This window comes from Chiloscyllium punctatum, chromosome 5, assembly GCF_047496795.1.
Source record: "Chiloscyllium punctatum isolate Juve2018m chromosome 5, sChiPun1.3, whole genome shotgun sequence".
Lineage (NCBI taxonomy): Eukaryota > Metazoa > Chordata > Chondrichthyes > Orectolobiformes > Hemiscylliidae > Chiloscyllium > Chiloscyllium punctatum.
Window position 1 is genome coordinate 139,794,383 of NC_092743.1, and position 15,639 is coordinate 139,810,021.

General features: G+C 42.3%; 1 protein-coding gene across 1 annotated transcript in view; it reads right to left on the reverse strand.

Moving 5' to 3' along the window:
* The window catches only part of adhfe1 (alcohol dehydrogenase iron containing 1), a 35,555-nt gene extending 20,989 nt beyond the window's left edge, over positions 1–14,566 (reverse strand). The window contains exons 1-7 of the mRNA XM_072571513.1: positions 14,450–14,566; positions 11,903–11,940; positions 10,993–11,036; positions 10,796–10,849; positions 7,842–7,996; positions 5,685–5,881; positions 931–1,008 (exon numbers count right to left, since the gene is read on the reverse strand). Coding sequence (XP_072427614.1) covers positions 931–1,008; positions 5,685–5,881; positions 7,842–7,996; positions 10,796–10,849; positions 10,993–11,036; positions 11,903–11,940; positions 14,450–14,502 — 619 coding nt within the window. The 5' untranslated portion in view covers positions 14,503–14,566. The remainder of the gene's footprint in view (positions 1–930; positions 1,009–5,684; positions 5,882–7,841; positions 7,997–10,795; positions 10,850–10,992; positions 11,037–11,902; positions 11,941–14,449) is intronic.
* Between the last annotated feature and the right edge of the window lie 1,073 nt (positions 14,567–15,639).

The window sequence follows — 15,639 nt, forward strand, 5'->3', positions numbered from 1 at the left end:
CTGTGCGCAACGGTGTGGGACTCAGGGTGGTGGCGTTAAGAGACAGGTTGGGGTTCCTGACAGCATCTGCGTCCAGCGCACGTTCCTGGAGATGGTATTGGAGGGGAGTTTGGGCCCAGTACAAGACCCCAACTGCATCGGCAGGGGCCGCATTGGCGAGGTGGGCCTGAAGGGGGCTCATGGCTGAGTAGAGTTTGGGATCAGTGCGGGTACCTGGCAGCATTGGCAGTGGCTGCATTGGTGAGGTCCACAGTCGCCAGGGCATCGGTGGTGGTGGTGAGATGGTGCTGAAGAGCAGGCGAGTTTCCTTCCATCCGCGAAGGTGCAGTGAAGGGGACTCATGGCTGGCCAACAGGCCTGTGATGGAGCACTTAACAAGAAGGGCTGTAAAACTGGACACTTTCTTTATTTCTGCATTGTTCTGCCTTTACATTCTATGGTTCGGTTTATTTTCCTGTGTTTAAAGATCTGTATCTTTATGAAGAATCCTGATGAAGGGCTTTTGCCCGAAACGTCGATTTCGAAGCTCCTTGGATGCTGCCTGAACTGCTGTACTCTTCCAGCACCACTAATCCAGAATCTGGTTTCCAGCATCTGCAGTCATTGTTTTTACCTCTTTAAAGATCTGTAGCCTATTAAGTTCTATAGTGCCAGAGAGTGACAACACTGTACAACACTATTCCCTGTATTTTTGTAACAAGATACACGTGACAATAAATAAATCAAATCAAATCAAATCAAATCAAAAGCCTAAACAATAATCACATGTACTGTGAATCACACACAAAATGTGCACACGCTATTTGGGGATTCTGAGGGTGCTGCTGTGGTTCTATGGATCAGATTTGTAATTACTTATAAATACCCTTACCAAATTAACATGGGAAAGAGCCACCTCATCAGAGTTTGCATTGTCATGGTTACTTGTACCTGTTTTAACTTTCATAGCTTCATAGTCAAATATTGCCACACCCGTGGTCTCACTTCCTGTGCCAGCTGTCGTAGGAACTGAGAATAAAAAATTAAAATGTGATTAGTTAGTAGCTATATGCTTTTTTTAATATACATATATATACTTCCAATATTTAATTTGCCGACTACAGAAATGGGCTGAGATGGGGCTCGTGATGGCCTTATGTCACTATAGGCACGGCAGAAACGTAAATCTGTCTTCCTTTAAGATTTGTAATGACTAAAGAAACATGATACATGAAGCATTCTTTAGGCTGATTGATAATAGGTATAAATATTGTTACGACACGGGGTAAACCCTCCTGCTTAATGTAAAACCAGCAACACAAAAAAGATTTATCCCATGCAGTAATCTGTAAAAGTTCGAGTGGCCAAGAACTATGTAAAGTAAAAATTAACAACTTTATTTCTTAAAGTATAATAGAGAATAATTAACTAACCATTATTTACAATTTCTTTCTCTAACCTATCTTTTACCTTCCCTTCTATAATACTAGTCCAATAAAACTCCCAATTACGATTTACACATCAACATTTCTTATCTCAAAAACCAGGCAGCTTGAGGTTCTTATCTTCGGATCTTCCTGTATCTTCTTTTCTCCTTGTTCAGAATTTCTGCACCACAGGTTACTAATCAAAAAGGTAATTTTAAGAAAGATTTTTTTTCAAGCAGTCTGTTACTTGCTAGGACTTGGCAGTTCTCCTCTCAACTGTTCAATATCCCCCCGGTATTATACCCCAAAGCATTGGATTGTGTCATTGGCTTTTAAGGTTGTCAATATACTTAATTCAAACTTGATTGAAAATTGGTATTTTTTCAGTGTATAATTTAAACTGGTTGGCCAAATTTGAATTTGTCTTTGTCTCCAGGCCACGAGCTAATCAAGTTGTTCGACCAAATGTTACATACATTGTTGCCTTATTGAGAACACTTGGTGCTGTGTCTGGTGGTTCTGTTGCTTTTAACTCTCTTAAAGTACACCCACATCTTCATAATAATATATAGGCCCTAAATGACCTTCCATATGGGTGTGAACTGGCAGAGTAAGTTTGCTCGCTGAGCCAAAAGGTTTGTTTTCAGACGTTTTGTCACCATACTGGGTAACATCATCAGTGAGCCTCTGGTGAAGCACTGGTGGTATGGCCCGCTTTTTATTTATGTGTTTAGGTTTTCTTGGGTTGGTGGTGTCATTTCCTGTGGCAATGTAATTTCGTGTTCTTTTTCTCAGGTGGTAAATAGAACAATGTGTTTGTTGATAGAGTTTCGGTTAGAATGCCGTGCTTCTAGGAATCCTCATGCATGTCTCTGTTTGGCTTGTCCCAGGATGGATGGATGGATAATATCGTCAAGGTAGTGGATCTATGCCTTACCACCTACTTCACCTTCAACAACAAAACCTACAGACAAACCAATGGAACACCCATGGGATCTCCAATATCAGGGTTCTTAGTAGAGCCAATAATTCAGAGACTCGAACAAAGAGCTCTGCCAACCATCCAACCCAAACTCTGGGTTCGCTATGTGGATGACACCTTTGTCATCACTAAACGAAACAAATTAGAGGAAACCTTCAACACCATCAATAATACCTTAACTGGCATAAAATTCACTAAAGAGGAGGAAAACAACAACAAACTGCTATTCCTAGATGTCACAGTAGAGCAAACAGCCAATGGGGAACTTCAAACCAGCGTCTACAGGAAAACAACACATAGAGACCAAATACTGATCTACAGAAGCCATCAGCCCAACACCCACAAACGGAGCTGCATCAGAACATTATCTCAACGAGCCACCACACACGGCAGCACTGAGGAACTACAAAGAGCAGGGGAAAATCACCTACACAGTGTATTAAAAAAGATTGGATACACAATGGGCACAGTCTGCTGATTTCTCAGCAACAAACCCAAACAAGCAGACAAAACACGTCCAAAAAACCTAGCCGCTCTCCCCTACATCAAAGACATCTCGGAAATGACTGCAAGACTGCTCCGACCCCTTGGCATCACGGTAGCCCACAAACCTACCAACACACTAAAACAGCAGCTAATGAACTTGAAAGACCCCATACAGACAACAAGCAAAACTAATGTCATTTACAAAATACCTTGCAAGAACAGTAACAAACACTACATTGGACAAACAGGCAGAAAAGTAGCCACCAGGATACATGAACATCAACTAGCCATAAAAAGACATGACCCACTCTCACTAGTATCCTCACATACGGATGAGGAAGGACACCACTTCGGCTGGGACAATACATCCATCCTAGGACAAGCCAAACAGAGACACACACGAGAATTCCTAGAAGCATGGCATTCCAACCGAAACTCTACCAACAAACACATTGACTTGGATCCCATTTACCACCTGAGAAAAAGAACAGGAAATTAAATCACCACAGGAAATGACATCACCACATGAAATGACATCACCAACCCAAGGAAACCTAAACACATAAATAAAAAGCAGGCCATCTCACCAGTGCTTCACCGGAGGCCCACTGATGATGTTATCCAGTATGGTGACGAAACGTCTGAAAACAAACCTCCCAGCTCAGCAAGCAAACTTACATTCATAATGAGAGGTATAGACAGAGTTAATAGTAGTTGCCTTTTCCCTAGGATGGTGATTTCAAGACTAGGGGACACTTTTTAAAGTGAGAGGAGAGAGATTTAAAAGAGACATGAGGGACAACCCTTTTAGACAGAGTAATGAACTTCCTGAATAAATGGTGGATGCAGGTACAATAACAACAGTAAAAAAAATTGGATAGATACATGAATAGGAAAGGTTTGGAGGGATATGGGCCAGGAGCAGGCAGATGGGGCGAGTTTAGATTGGGATTATGATCAGCATGGACTGGTTGGACCAAAGGGTTTGTTTCCCTGCTGTATGTCTCTATGACTTTATGTCGTGTAATTATGAACTTAAGGGATTCCCATCCAAATCTCAACAAGCAAACTTACATCCAGAACCTCAGCCTGAGCTACAAATATTCTCAAAATTTGCTAGCCCCTCGTTATTTTATAAACTTCTATTAGGTTGCCTCTCAACCTTCTACGTTCCAGTGAAAAAAGTCCCAGCTTATTCAGCCTTTATTTAAAATTCAAAGTTCCATATTCAGCAACATCCTGATAAATATCTTCTGAACCCTCTCCAGTCTGATAAAACCTTCCTATAACAGGGCAACCAGAACTGGACACAGTATTCCAGAAGATTCTCACCAATCTCAACATGACTTCCCAACTCCTATACTACACTATTTAAATATGATTTATTGCTGAAATATTTATGTCAGATGGCAAGCCTGGATAAAAAGGATACAGTGGAAGAACAGTTAGGGAGAGATTGGTTTAGTCAGGAGAATCCATGGACTAAAGGCAAGTGGATAATGTCTGGAGTGGAGCCTGATTTGGGGGTGATGGAGGTGCAGACAGTGGGCAACATGTAAAATGTGGTTAGTGGGGGTCAGCAGAATATGGTGGGGCAGCAGATCAGTCACATTTCAAGGTGCAGTCTTATAATGGGAGTTCTGTTGCTATTGTTATATGGCTACATTATATGCAACAATCTTTATGACTGCATCACCAGTTAATCTCCAAAGGCACTGTAAACATAATCAAGACTAACAGCATTTTTCAGGAGTGCTGAGATGGAGGAAAGATTTAAAGGGGCAAAGAGGAGAACAGAGAATGCAGACAGAGTGAGAGGGCAGTGGGGAGGGAAAGATTGCGGGAAAAGAGATTTGGAGAGATAAAGTTTGCATCTCCAAATAATTTTCACTTCCACCATTTTAAAGCTCCAATTTTGGGAATAATAAATTATTGTGAACCTTGATTCTAATTGACAGGATATTTGATTTAAATTAGTAAAGCGAACTCATAGTTATTTGAACCAGCAGCTCTTTATAGGTTAGTATAATACAGACTGGTGAGTGATGATCTTTCTGAAAACCCCCTTTATCTAATCATTCAGTCCACAATTTGAATGATCTTACATTATTAAAAGTTGAAGGAAAAAAGTGGTGATTTAGAATATACCAAATACAAAATGAAAATACATTGCACATGACAATAAATGTTTAACCAACTGTACAGGTTGGTACATTTATAGCAGGGTCCAATGTCTGCGTGTGCTGATATAATGGGTGTTTGATGATGGTTAATGTTGTTGATGATGTTGTCAAGTACTTAAATCAATATCACACATTTTCATTATTTGCACATTAGATAACTTACAGTGTGGAAACAGGCCCTTCGGCCCAACAAGTTCACACCGACCCGCCGAAGCGCAACCCAGCCATACCCCGACATTTACCCCTTATCTAACACTACGGGCAATTTAGCATGGCCAATTCACCTGACCTGCACATCTTTGGACTGTGGGAGGAAACCAGAGCACCCGGAGGAAACCCACGCAGACATGGGGGAGAATGTGCAAACTCCACACAGTCAGTTGCCTGAGGCAGGAATTGAACCCGGGACTCTGGCGCTGTGAGGCAGCAGTGCTAACCACTGTGCCACCATGCCGCCCACATTGCGCAGTTTCGCATGGAGTTAGTAGCACTGCGAATCAATATTTTTCACTTCCATTGTTCACTCTCTAAACACAAAGTTGAGCATCACAATCTGTATGTTACACAGAAATATTGAAATGGTACAATACAGACCAACTCAGAATGAAATCAGCAGCACAGACTCACCTGCTATCAAAGGGCATAGACTAACAACAACTGGTTTGCCTTTTCCAATTGGTGCATTGACATAGTCCAAGAACTCAGCATCGGGACTGCAGGCGTAAAGGTTGGCCACTTTGCACGTGTCCATCACTGATCCACCTCCGACAGCGACAAACGCATCAAATTGTTCTTGACGAGCAAATGTTATTGCTTCCTTGAAGCTAATGTAGTTTCAAAAAGTGGAGAATAATCAATGTAAACCAAAACATTGCACCAGAATAGTATATACTAAAAAATTAAACAAGTGTTACACTTTGCTTTTGTTTTGAAAGGAGAGCTCTTGGTAAATGAGACATTGTTGGAAAAGCTCAGCAGGTTTGGCACCATCTGTGGAGAGAATGTTTCAGGTCCAGCGACCCTTCTTCGGGATTTTAGGTAATTTCCAGTTGGAAAGTAAGAGCTTCTGGGATTCTGAATGCACCCAGGGCTTTATCCTTAGTCTACGCTGGTAGCTGTCCTGTAATGCTGTGGTAGTGTCCCTACCTCTGAGCCAGGAAGCCTGGGTTCAAGTCCCACTTGCAGCAGAGGTGTGTAACAGTAGGTTGACGAGAAACTATCTCCCTAATCTGTGCTGAGCTAACTGATCCTAACAAGCACAACAATCAGCCTGGACTATTTCACTGGCACTATACATTAGTTGTAGTTTAATTTATTTTAGCTAACAAGGCCTATCACTTTACTTGGAAGTATCGTTTTACTTCAGCTGGATAATTCAGTTTATTCACAGGCAATTTCACCTCCTCCCCAAGGTTACTCTGTCTGGACCTTGCCCTTCCTGTTTCATTTATATTTTAGTTTGTATTATTGCCTGTAGATCCTTCCCATCGCCCCACTAGTAAAAAGCCTTTGCTTTCTGTTGGAACACTAGACCCATTTGGTTCCTGGAATCTGTACAGTGATCTGAAGGTAGGTCATTCAGCTCAATGAGTTCACACCAACCCTCCGAAGAGCACCCACCCAGAGCCATCCCTTTACCCTATATTCCCCAGGGCTAACCCACCGAGCCTGCACATTCCTGGACACCATCGGCAATTTAGCATGGCCAATCCAACACATCTTTGGACTATGGGAGGAAACTGGAGTACCCAGAGGAAACCCCACAGACACAGGGAGAACATACAAACTCCACACAGACAGTTGGCTGAGGCTGGAATTGAACTGGGGTCCCTGGAGCTGTGAGGCAGCAGTGCTAACCACTGAGCCACTGTGCCGCCCATTCAGCCTACCCTATTGATAGTAGAAACAATGAGTTGAAAAGTGTGGCACTGGAAAGCACAGCATGTCAGGGAGCATTCAAGAAGCAGGGGAATCGATGTTTCAGGCAAAAGCCCTTCATCAGAATTCCAGTGAGTAAAGAGGAAGGCCAGCAGTGATTTAGAAGGAAATCCTCATCAAGATGGAGAGCCACTGGCCTTCCCACCCACATTAATGTTATTGTCCCATTACCTGGAGGAGAATGCAAACCATCCCAGAGTCATTTGTACAACACAGAAACAGACCCTTTGGTCCAAATCGTCCACGCCGATCAGATATTCTAAATTAATCTAGTCTCATTTGCCAACATTTAGCCCATATCCCCCTAAACCCTTCTATTCATATACCCATTCCGATGCCTCTTAAATGTTGTAATTGTACCAGCTTCCAACACTTCCTCTGGCAGCTCATTCCATACACGGACCACCCTCTGTGTGAAAGTGCTGTCCCTTAGATCTTTCCCCTCTCAACTTAAACCCGTACCCTGGGAAAAAGACCTTTACCTTATCCAGGGAGACCAGAATTGAACACAGTATTCCAAAAGTGGTCTCACCAATGTCCTATACAGCTGCAACATGACATCCCAACTCATATCCTCAATGCACTGACCAATAAAGGCAAATACCTTCTTTACTATCCTATCTATCTGTTGGGTCACTGTGGTGAGGAATGTCCACATGAGGCAGTTTCTTCAACCTGTGCTAAATGTGTTGTGTGGTAGGCATTTTCTTCAAACTATATACCCAGTTGAAGTACAGACTTTTTAAATTGAGAGATTACTAATAGTGGAATAGTAATACTCGGGATATGAGCAACAATAATACCACAATGACATTACTCCATAACTCACAATGAGTTACTGCTTACCTTCCATCTGTCGGTTCCACTCTGACCTTGTCAAATACTTTAAAATTTACTCCATTCTTAACCAATGAATCCAGGACTGCTTTAACAGGAGGGAGTTTGGCCAAATTCTTGTCAGTCATGACACAAACATTCCTGGCCTTCATGTTCTGTAGATCCTACAGAAATACCAAATGCTGGAATGTTTTAACATGAAAAACATATGAACAGCAAATTAATGAAGAGCTCATACATTTGCCAGAGTTCTACTCTTACCCTCTGCTGCATCTCAAACACAGGAAAAAAAGACCAAGGTTCCAAGTTGCTTTCAAGCATCCTGACACTTGCAAGAGTTGACTTTTGTAAAACAAGTTGCACTTTGTGTTAGAAAACAGAAATTGCTGGAAAAGCTCAGCAGGTCTAGAAGCATCTGTGGTGAGAAATCAGCATTTACATTTCAGGGGATCAAATGACTGTTCTGAGGAAGGGTCACCGGACCCAAAATGTTAATTCTGATTTCTCTATACCGATGCTTCTAGACCTGCTGAGCTTTTCCAGCAATTTCTGTTTTTGTTTCTGATTTACAGCATCTGCAGTTCTTTCGGTTTTTAAACTTTGTGTTTGCTTGTTTAGGACAGACACGTCAGTTTGCTAAATGATAGGGTGACTGGCAAATCAATGTCGATGTCACAGAAAAGGAAAGGGTTTCTGGCTACACTTGACACATCGTGCTCGATATTCCTGTGAGGACAGTTTCAGTTTCTGTAGGCAGGCAAGCTGTGCAATACCATGGGTTACAAGTCAACTCGGTCCGTCTACAGTTGAACCAATTCGCTTTGACTTCTGGATCCTGTGTCTCCAAAGAGCACAGTGGTTGTGATGTACACCATAGGATGCAGTCTTAGTTCCATTTAAAGGGGAAAGGCACGAATGGAAGTTTGAGGAGTTTAGGAGGGAATGCACACATCAAGCAAGATCAGCACTCAGATTGAATGATGCATTGCTGTGATTACTCCTGGGTACAGGAAGGAGCAGGAAGGACATACTTTCTCTATCTATGGGAAGAGGAAACCCATGTCTTTCAACAAAGAAAAAGCCAGGTTGGAAGTTGCTGAGGAAATGAGCTGGTGTGTTGTCCCCAGATCTTGATTGCAGTTAATGACTTAGCCAGGCCAAGAAATGGGAGTACTTTTGTTGATTCTGCAATGCTGTTTCATTAGGTCCTCCACACTTTCACTCTGTATTGATCAGAAATCTCCATCAGCTCACTCTTCACCCCAGCCACTGCCATCACTATATCACCTTCCCTTCATCCAACTACCATTGTCACCCATCTCAATCCTTCTGCAATACCATCCATCTGTCTCTTCGACAGCCTCACAAGCTGCAGGGTATCCACTTGCTGATATCGTCTCACTCACAAATCTGTTTGATTCACCCTTGTCTGAGATGAGAAAAATTACAGGAAAGGGAGAGGTTGGTCATGGTGAGTAATTCAAACTGGATATAGATCTACAGGCAACGCCCAGGAGGTAAGTGTCATCTCTGTATGCCTCTCAGCCAATGACAAAGACACAAGAATCTTACATGCAACTGGTGATAGATTGGGAAATACATATGCTGACAGTAATTAATCAATAACTGTACCATGGACAGTGATAATTGTCAAAATTATGAACTTGTCAATGACCAAATCACCACAGAATGTATGGTCTTGCTCCTGTGCAAACACTCACACCACAATGGGTTCTCGTTGAGAGTTCACTGGGGTCTACACTTCACATGCGAGCACCGACAGGCGCTGGTGGCAGGGAGAACTGAGAAAGGCCTGTGGCACTGGGCTCAGTCCTCTCTGAGCTCTGCACAGGGGGACACAGTCGCTGAACACCAGAGCTGCCGTCGGAGGCAGGTTCAGCCAGGTACACCATGCATTCTCTCCACAATATCGGATAGTTGAAGGAACCAACTCAATTCATAACACTAAGGCAACATACTGCAGATGCTGAAAATCTCAGACAAGACTGGTAAAACTCAGCAGCTCAGGCAGCATTTGTGTAGAGAAACAGAATTAATCTTTCAGGTCAATGACCTTTCAACAAAGCTGTAGGGCAGTAGAAATGTGAGGGCTTTTAACTTAGCGAAGGTGTGGGGAGAGGCAGGAAATACTAATAGGTGGTCTATAAACTATTCCTATTAACGTGAGTGCTCCTTTATTAGTCATTTATCTCCATCTATATGAATTTTACTTTGCTATTTTAAGTCAATTCATTCTGTAATTCTGTATAAAAAAGCACATCCCGAGGTCTGTTTGAATGGTTAAAGTGCATTAAAGACTGAACAGACAAAATTACGAAGCAAGTAATATCCTCTTGATTCTTTGCCAAATTAATCCTCACTAGCACAATTGAACATATTTATTGTAGAAAGAAGAAAATAAAGTCAGAGAAATATCCAAACCTTTAAGGGGAAGCTAATAGTTATTTAGAGGGGAGGGTGATTTATTTGAGGTAAGATAAAAGGAGGCTGCGTGGAGCATAAATACCAGTATGGAGTAATTCATAGAATCCCTACAGTGTGGAAGCATTCAGCCCATCTGAGTCACACTGATCCTCCAAACAGCATCTTACCCAAACCCATCCCCCCCTAAACCTTCATTTCCCATGGCTAATCCACCTCCCCTGCACATCCCTGGACACTATGGGCAATTTCCCATGGCCAATCCACATAAACTGCACATCTTTGGATTGTGGGAGGAAACCGGAGCACATGGAGGAAACCCACACAGAAACGGGGAGGATGTGCAAACTCCACACAGGCATTCGCCCAAGGATGGAATTGAGCCTGGGTCCTTGGTGCTGTGAGGCAGCAGTGCTAACCACTGTCCCACTGTGCTGCTGTAAACTGGGCTGAATGTCTTGTTTCTGTGCTGCATACCACATGTAAAACAATCGGTATAATCTGAGAGGGAATATTCTTACCATCCCAACTTCATTTGTCACCCCTTCTCCATATCGAATGTTGGAACAGGCCATCTAAAACAGAATAATTATCCGTACAGATCATCAGCCTTGCAAATAACATTCAATTCCTTTTTTTATAACTTTTCCCACAACACCGAATGATGAAATGATTGAGTTCTAAAAGACTCACGACGCCTGAAATGAAACATTTGTACCTCAAATGCGTAATCTGTTGTCCTGGTTGCAACATGTTCTGGAGCTGAAACATAAACAATAACATTGAAAAGCATTCACAGCTTCCTCACACCACACTGCAGAGAAAATGGGAACCTCAAGATTTCAAACAATTTGAAATGACAGGAAAGAACGTCTATCTCTACAATCCAATTCTGAACACAAACTGATAGTTAGAACGTGCAGATAAAGTTTCGCCAAAATTGCTGTTTCCCGATTATGCTCAGCAACTATCAACTGCTGTGGAAGAGATTAACAATTTTTAAATCCCGGTGTTATCACCTGTCTCCTAAATACAGTGGGAAATTTCACATTACAATGTGGGTCAGCAACTGAACCTGATTTCACAGAGCACTTAATGGAGTTTTTTCTATTGACAAAATGGGCTGAATGGCCTCCTTTGGATTGTAATAATTCAGTGATTTGAAAAATAATCAAGCTCCTCAATCTCAGCAGGAGAAAGTAGTCACTAATGCCCAAAAGTTACTTGTACTACAATATGCTGAAAATTGTAAAATCTGAAGCCTAAGTCCAATGTTATGTTCTGAGATTGCTATGTTTATATCCTGGTGTCTGGTCAGGTCACATTCCTATATCATAGAAATCATAGTATCAAAGATCAAACTCCTCTTGAAGTTAATCAGAAACACACACAAAAAAAGTGTGTGATTTTTGACCTTGGTAAAAATGCATCCAGCCATTTATTACAGCCACTGACACAAGTTTATATTCTTGAATTGATTAACAGATCACGAGGCAACTGCCAGTATTTTAATTGATGTTTTAACCAAACTGCTGAAATTATATTTTGAATAGAATTATTTATCTCTAACTTATGTGCTATTTTCACCTTCTATAGCATTGAATAATGCTCTCATAATTGAGGATTACCTTGTGAATAACCGTGAGAGTGAGCAGGGCACCGACATCTAGACAAACAATAAAGAATTAAAGGTATTCAAATGGTATTACTTGTCTAAGTATAAAAGAATTACAAAGATGGCTGTGGTTAATAATCAGCATTAAATCATCATATGGTAGTTATATGTGTCGAATATTGTTTCACATTTGCTTTACTGTACATGGACCAGGAAATACAACAAACCATGTTTCCCTGATTTCAGAAACCCAGTTCCATCAGTCTCTCACCACAGCTATCTTGCTTTCATCTCCTGGAGACAGGGACTTGCAGGATTCAGGTTTTCTGAGTCCCAGGACAGCACTGGGGAGCAGGTGCCAAGGCTGGTTATAAAACCCATAGGCCTCAGTGACTGAAACATGGGCACAGCTTTCCACATGATTCTGATGCTCCAATCCCTCACTAAAACTAAATCCAGAAAGTTAAAAATCACACAACATCAGATTATAGTCTAACAGGTTTATCTGGAAGCACTAGCTTTTGGAGCACTGCTCCTTTATCAGGTGGTTGTCGAGAATAAGACCCTAAGACACAGAATTTATAGCAAAAGTTTACAGTGTGATGCAACTGAAATTATATCTTGAAAAAGATCTGGATTGTTTGTTCAATCTCTCATCTTTTAGAATGACCATGTTGGTTTCAGTTCTTTCATATGTAAATCGCAAAACTTTATTTTAATGTTGGTCTTATTCAAGGTAATATAAAAGGAGTTGAACAGCCCTATCTATACTCTCAACAATTTGCCAACATATTTGCTTTCCTATCTCCTTCTGCCTCTTTGGGGATGTTTAGCATTCTCTAAGCTGGGGTGTTTTTGGTCCTACATTCAACCCACCTGGCCTCATTTTTGATCTTTAGGGCATATCATCAATTTCATTCACAGGATGAGGGTGTCACTGGCTAGGCCAGCATTCATTACCCATCCCTAAATGCCCAAAGAGCAGTTATAAGTCAACCACATTGCTGTGAGATTGGAGTCACATGTAGGCCAGACTAGGTAAGGATGGCGGTTTCCTTCATTAGTGAACCAGATGGGTTTTCCAACAATCAACAATGGTGATCGTCAGACTCTTAAATCCAGATTTTTAAAATTCAAATTCCACCATGGCAGGATTTGTACATGGGTTTCTGGATTAGCAGTCCAATGATAATTTCAATAGGCCATCACCACCCCATTTAGAAATAGCAATGTTCACCAGTGATGGCAATGTTCACTGTAACTCCTCAGATACTGACACACCCACACACACAGACCTGGAGACATTCAGATGTGTATCAAGAAATATTCATGCTGCACAAATGCCAGGCAATGACCACCTCCAACATGAAACAATTGAACCACCTACCCATGATGTTCAATGCCATTCCCGTTGCTAAATCCCTGACCTCTATCAATATCCTGGGGATTACCACTAAATAGAAACTGAACTGGTCCATCCACATAATTACTGTGACTACAGGGGCAGACCAGAGGATTCAATGGCTAATAACTTACTTCCCAACTCCCCAAAGTCTACATATCTACAAGGCACAAGTTAAGACTTGCCTGGTTGAGTACAAATCCAACAGCAGGCCAGAGGTTTGATAACACTCAACAGGAAGCAGCCCCCTGCACCCCAGAGATCACAACATTCACTCCCCTCCATCAGCAGAACAAATGGCAGCAGTGCATCCTGTTTACAAGTTAACACTGCAATGAGACACCCTCTGAACCTGCAACCACTGAGATTGACAGGGCAGAAGACACATGGGAAACCATCATTTGCAAACCTCTCAAGTCACATGCCATCCTCACTTGGAACAATACCCTGGTTCCTTCACTCTGGTTAGGTCATAGTCTGTAACTCTTCCTAACAACACTGTGGGTGTACCTGCACTAGGTGGAACTGCTAATGGTTCAGGAGGGCGGGGGGAATGGGGGCTCATTGCCAAATGCTGAAAGGCAATGAGAGATTGGTAACAAATATTGCCTTTGCTAGCACCCCGCATACCCCACGGACAAACACTCTAGAAAGAAATCCTTCTCCAATCTGATCATGACATTTCACTAATGGTAGCTTCCATTCAGGTTTAACATCGCTGTTTAGTATTTTTTTGGGTACCATGACCCATGGTTGAATGTGACTGCCAGAAAACACATTGTCTGGGTGCACATAATAAATCAGGCCCAGTGTGAGAGAGTTACTGCAGCTCAATTCCTGCAAATGCAGCTCAGGCTGAGCGAGCGCAGTTGCTGGGACCATTCACAAGCCGCTAATGTCCTTGGGGACCGACAGATACAATCTGCTGGCCTTGCTGCTCGAAGCAGTTATGGGCTCGGTCTGCTCCGGATTGATTGCTTATAGAGTGGCGCCCTGTTCCTGCAAAAGCTGCTGATCCGAGTACTGACAGTGACTCTCCCCGCCCCCCACCCCAGCAGCTCAATACTATTTGCAAATTCAGTCTAAACAGCGGAAAGATGAATGCACTGGCTTTGCACGAAAGAGAAACTGTCATTTGCTTTGCCTTCATTGACTTACGACGCCAGTTGCAGCTGCTTCAACAAGTGGGTAACTCTATCTCGACCTGCCATGCCCTTTCAGACAGTGGAGAACTCTGGGATGGGGGCACTCAGTTTCTCACAAATTAAACATTTCTTCAGTCCTGTTGCAGCGCTGTTTTTAAATTCAGCAATGTTTGTTGATATTCCAGTAAAAGAACAGAATAAAACAAAAGCGCAGGATCCGAAAACAGGAGCCCACTCAACTTAAGATAAAAAAAAAGTAGCTGTGGACATCTGAAACAAACAAGAAACTCACCAGGTCTGGCAGCCTCTGTGCAGTTAACCTTTCGAGTCCACTCACGCTTCCTCAGGACTGCGCCTCTCTCGAAAGATATTGCCAGACCTGCTGAGTTTCCCAAGCAATTTCTGTTTTGGTTTGTTTCAGCCACTCCACTTGGCTGCACCAGATCTTTGAGGGGTATTAAAAATTGTCTATGTTTTATTGCTAAATTGCAAAAACCAAACAAAATGAGATGATAACACCTCTGGTTGCATCTCATAGGCAAGCATGTCGATTCTTGGCTAATGTTAGAAATCCCACAACACCAGGTTATAGTCCAACAGATTTATTTGGATGCACAAGCTTTTGGAGCACTGCTCCTTCATCAGGTGGTTGTAGAGCAGGATCCACCTGATGAAGGAGTACTGCTCCAAAAGCTTGTGCATCCAATTAAACCTGTTGGACTATAACCTGGTGTTGTGGGATTTTTAAAACTTTATACACCCCAGCTCTTCCACATCAATTCTTGGCTAAGAAGACCATAAGAAATAGGAACAGGATGCGGCTATTCAGCCCCTCAAACCTGCTCCGCCATTCAATAGGATCATGGCTGACCTGATGTCCCTCACGTCCACTTTTCTGCATTTGCCCCATAACCCTTGATAAGCATCTATCTCAGGCTTAAATATACAAAATGTCTCTACCCTGACAGTTCTCTGTGGCAAGGAATTCCAAAGACTCACAACCCTCTGAGAAAAGAAATTCTTCCTCATTTCACTCTTAAATTGGTGTCTCCCTATTCTGAGACTATTTCCTCTAGTCTTAGACTCTGCCATGAGGGGAAAACATCCTCTCAGCATTTACCCTGTCAAGCCCCTTAAAAATCCTACATATTTCAGTAAGATCACCTCAATCTTCTAAACTCGTGAGTAGTCTCAACCTGTTTA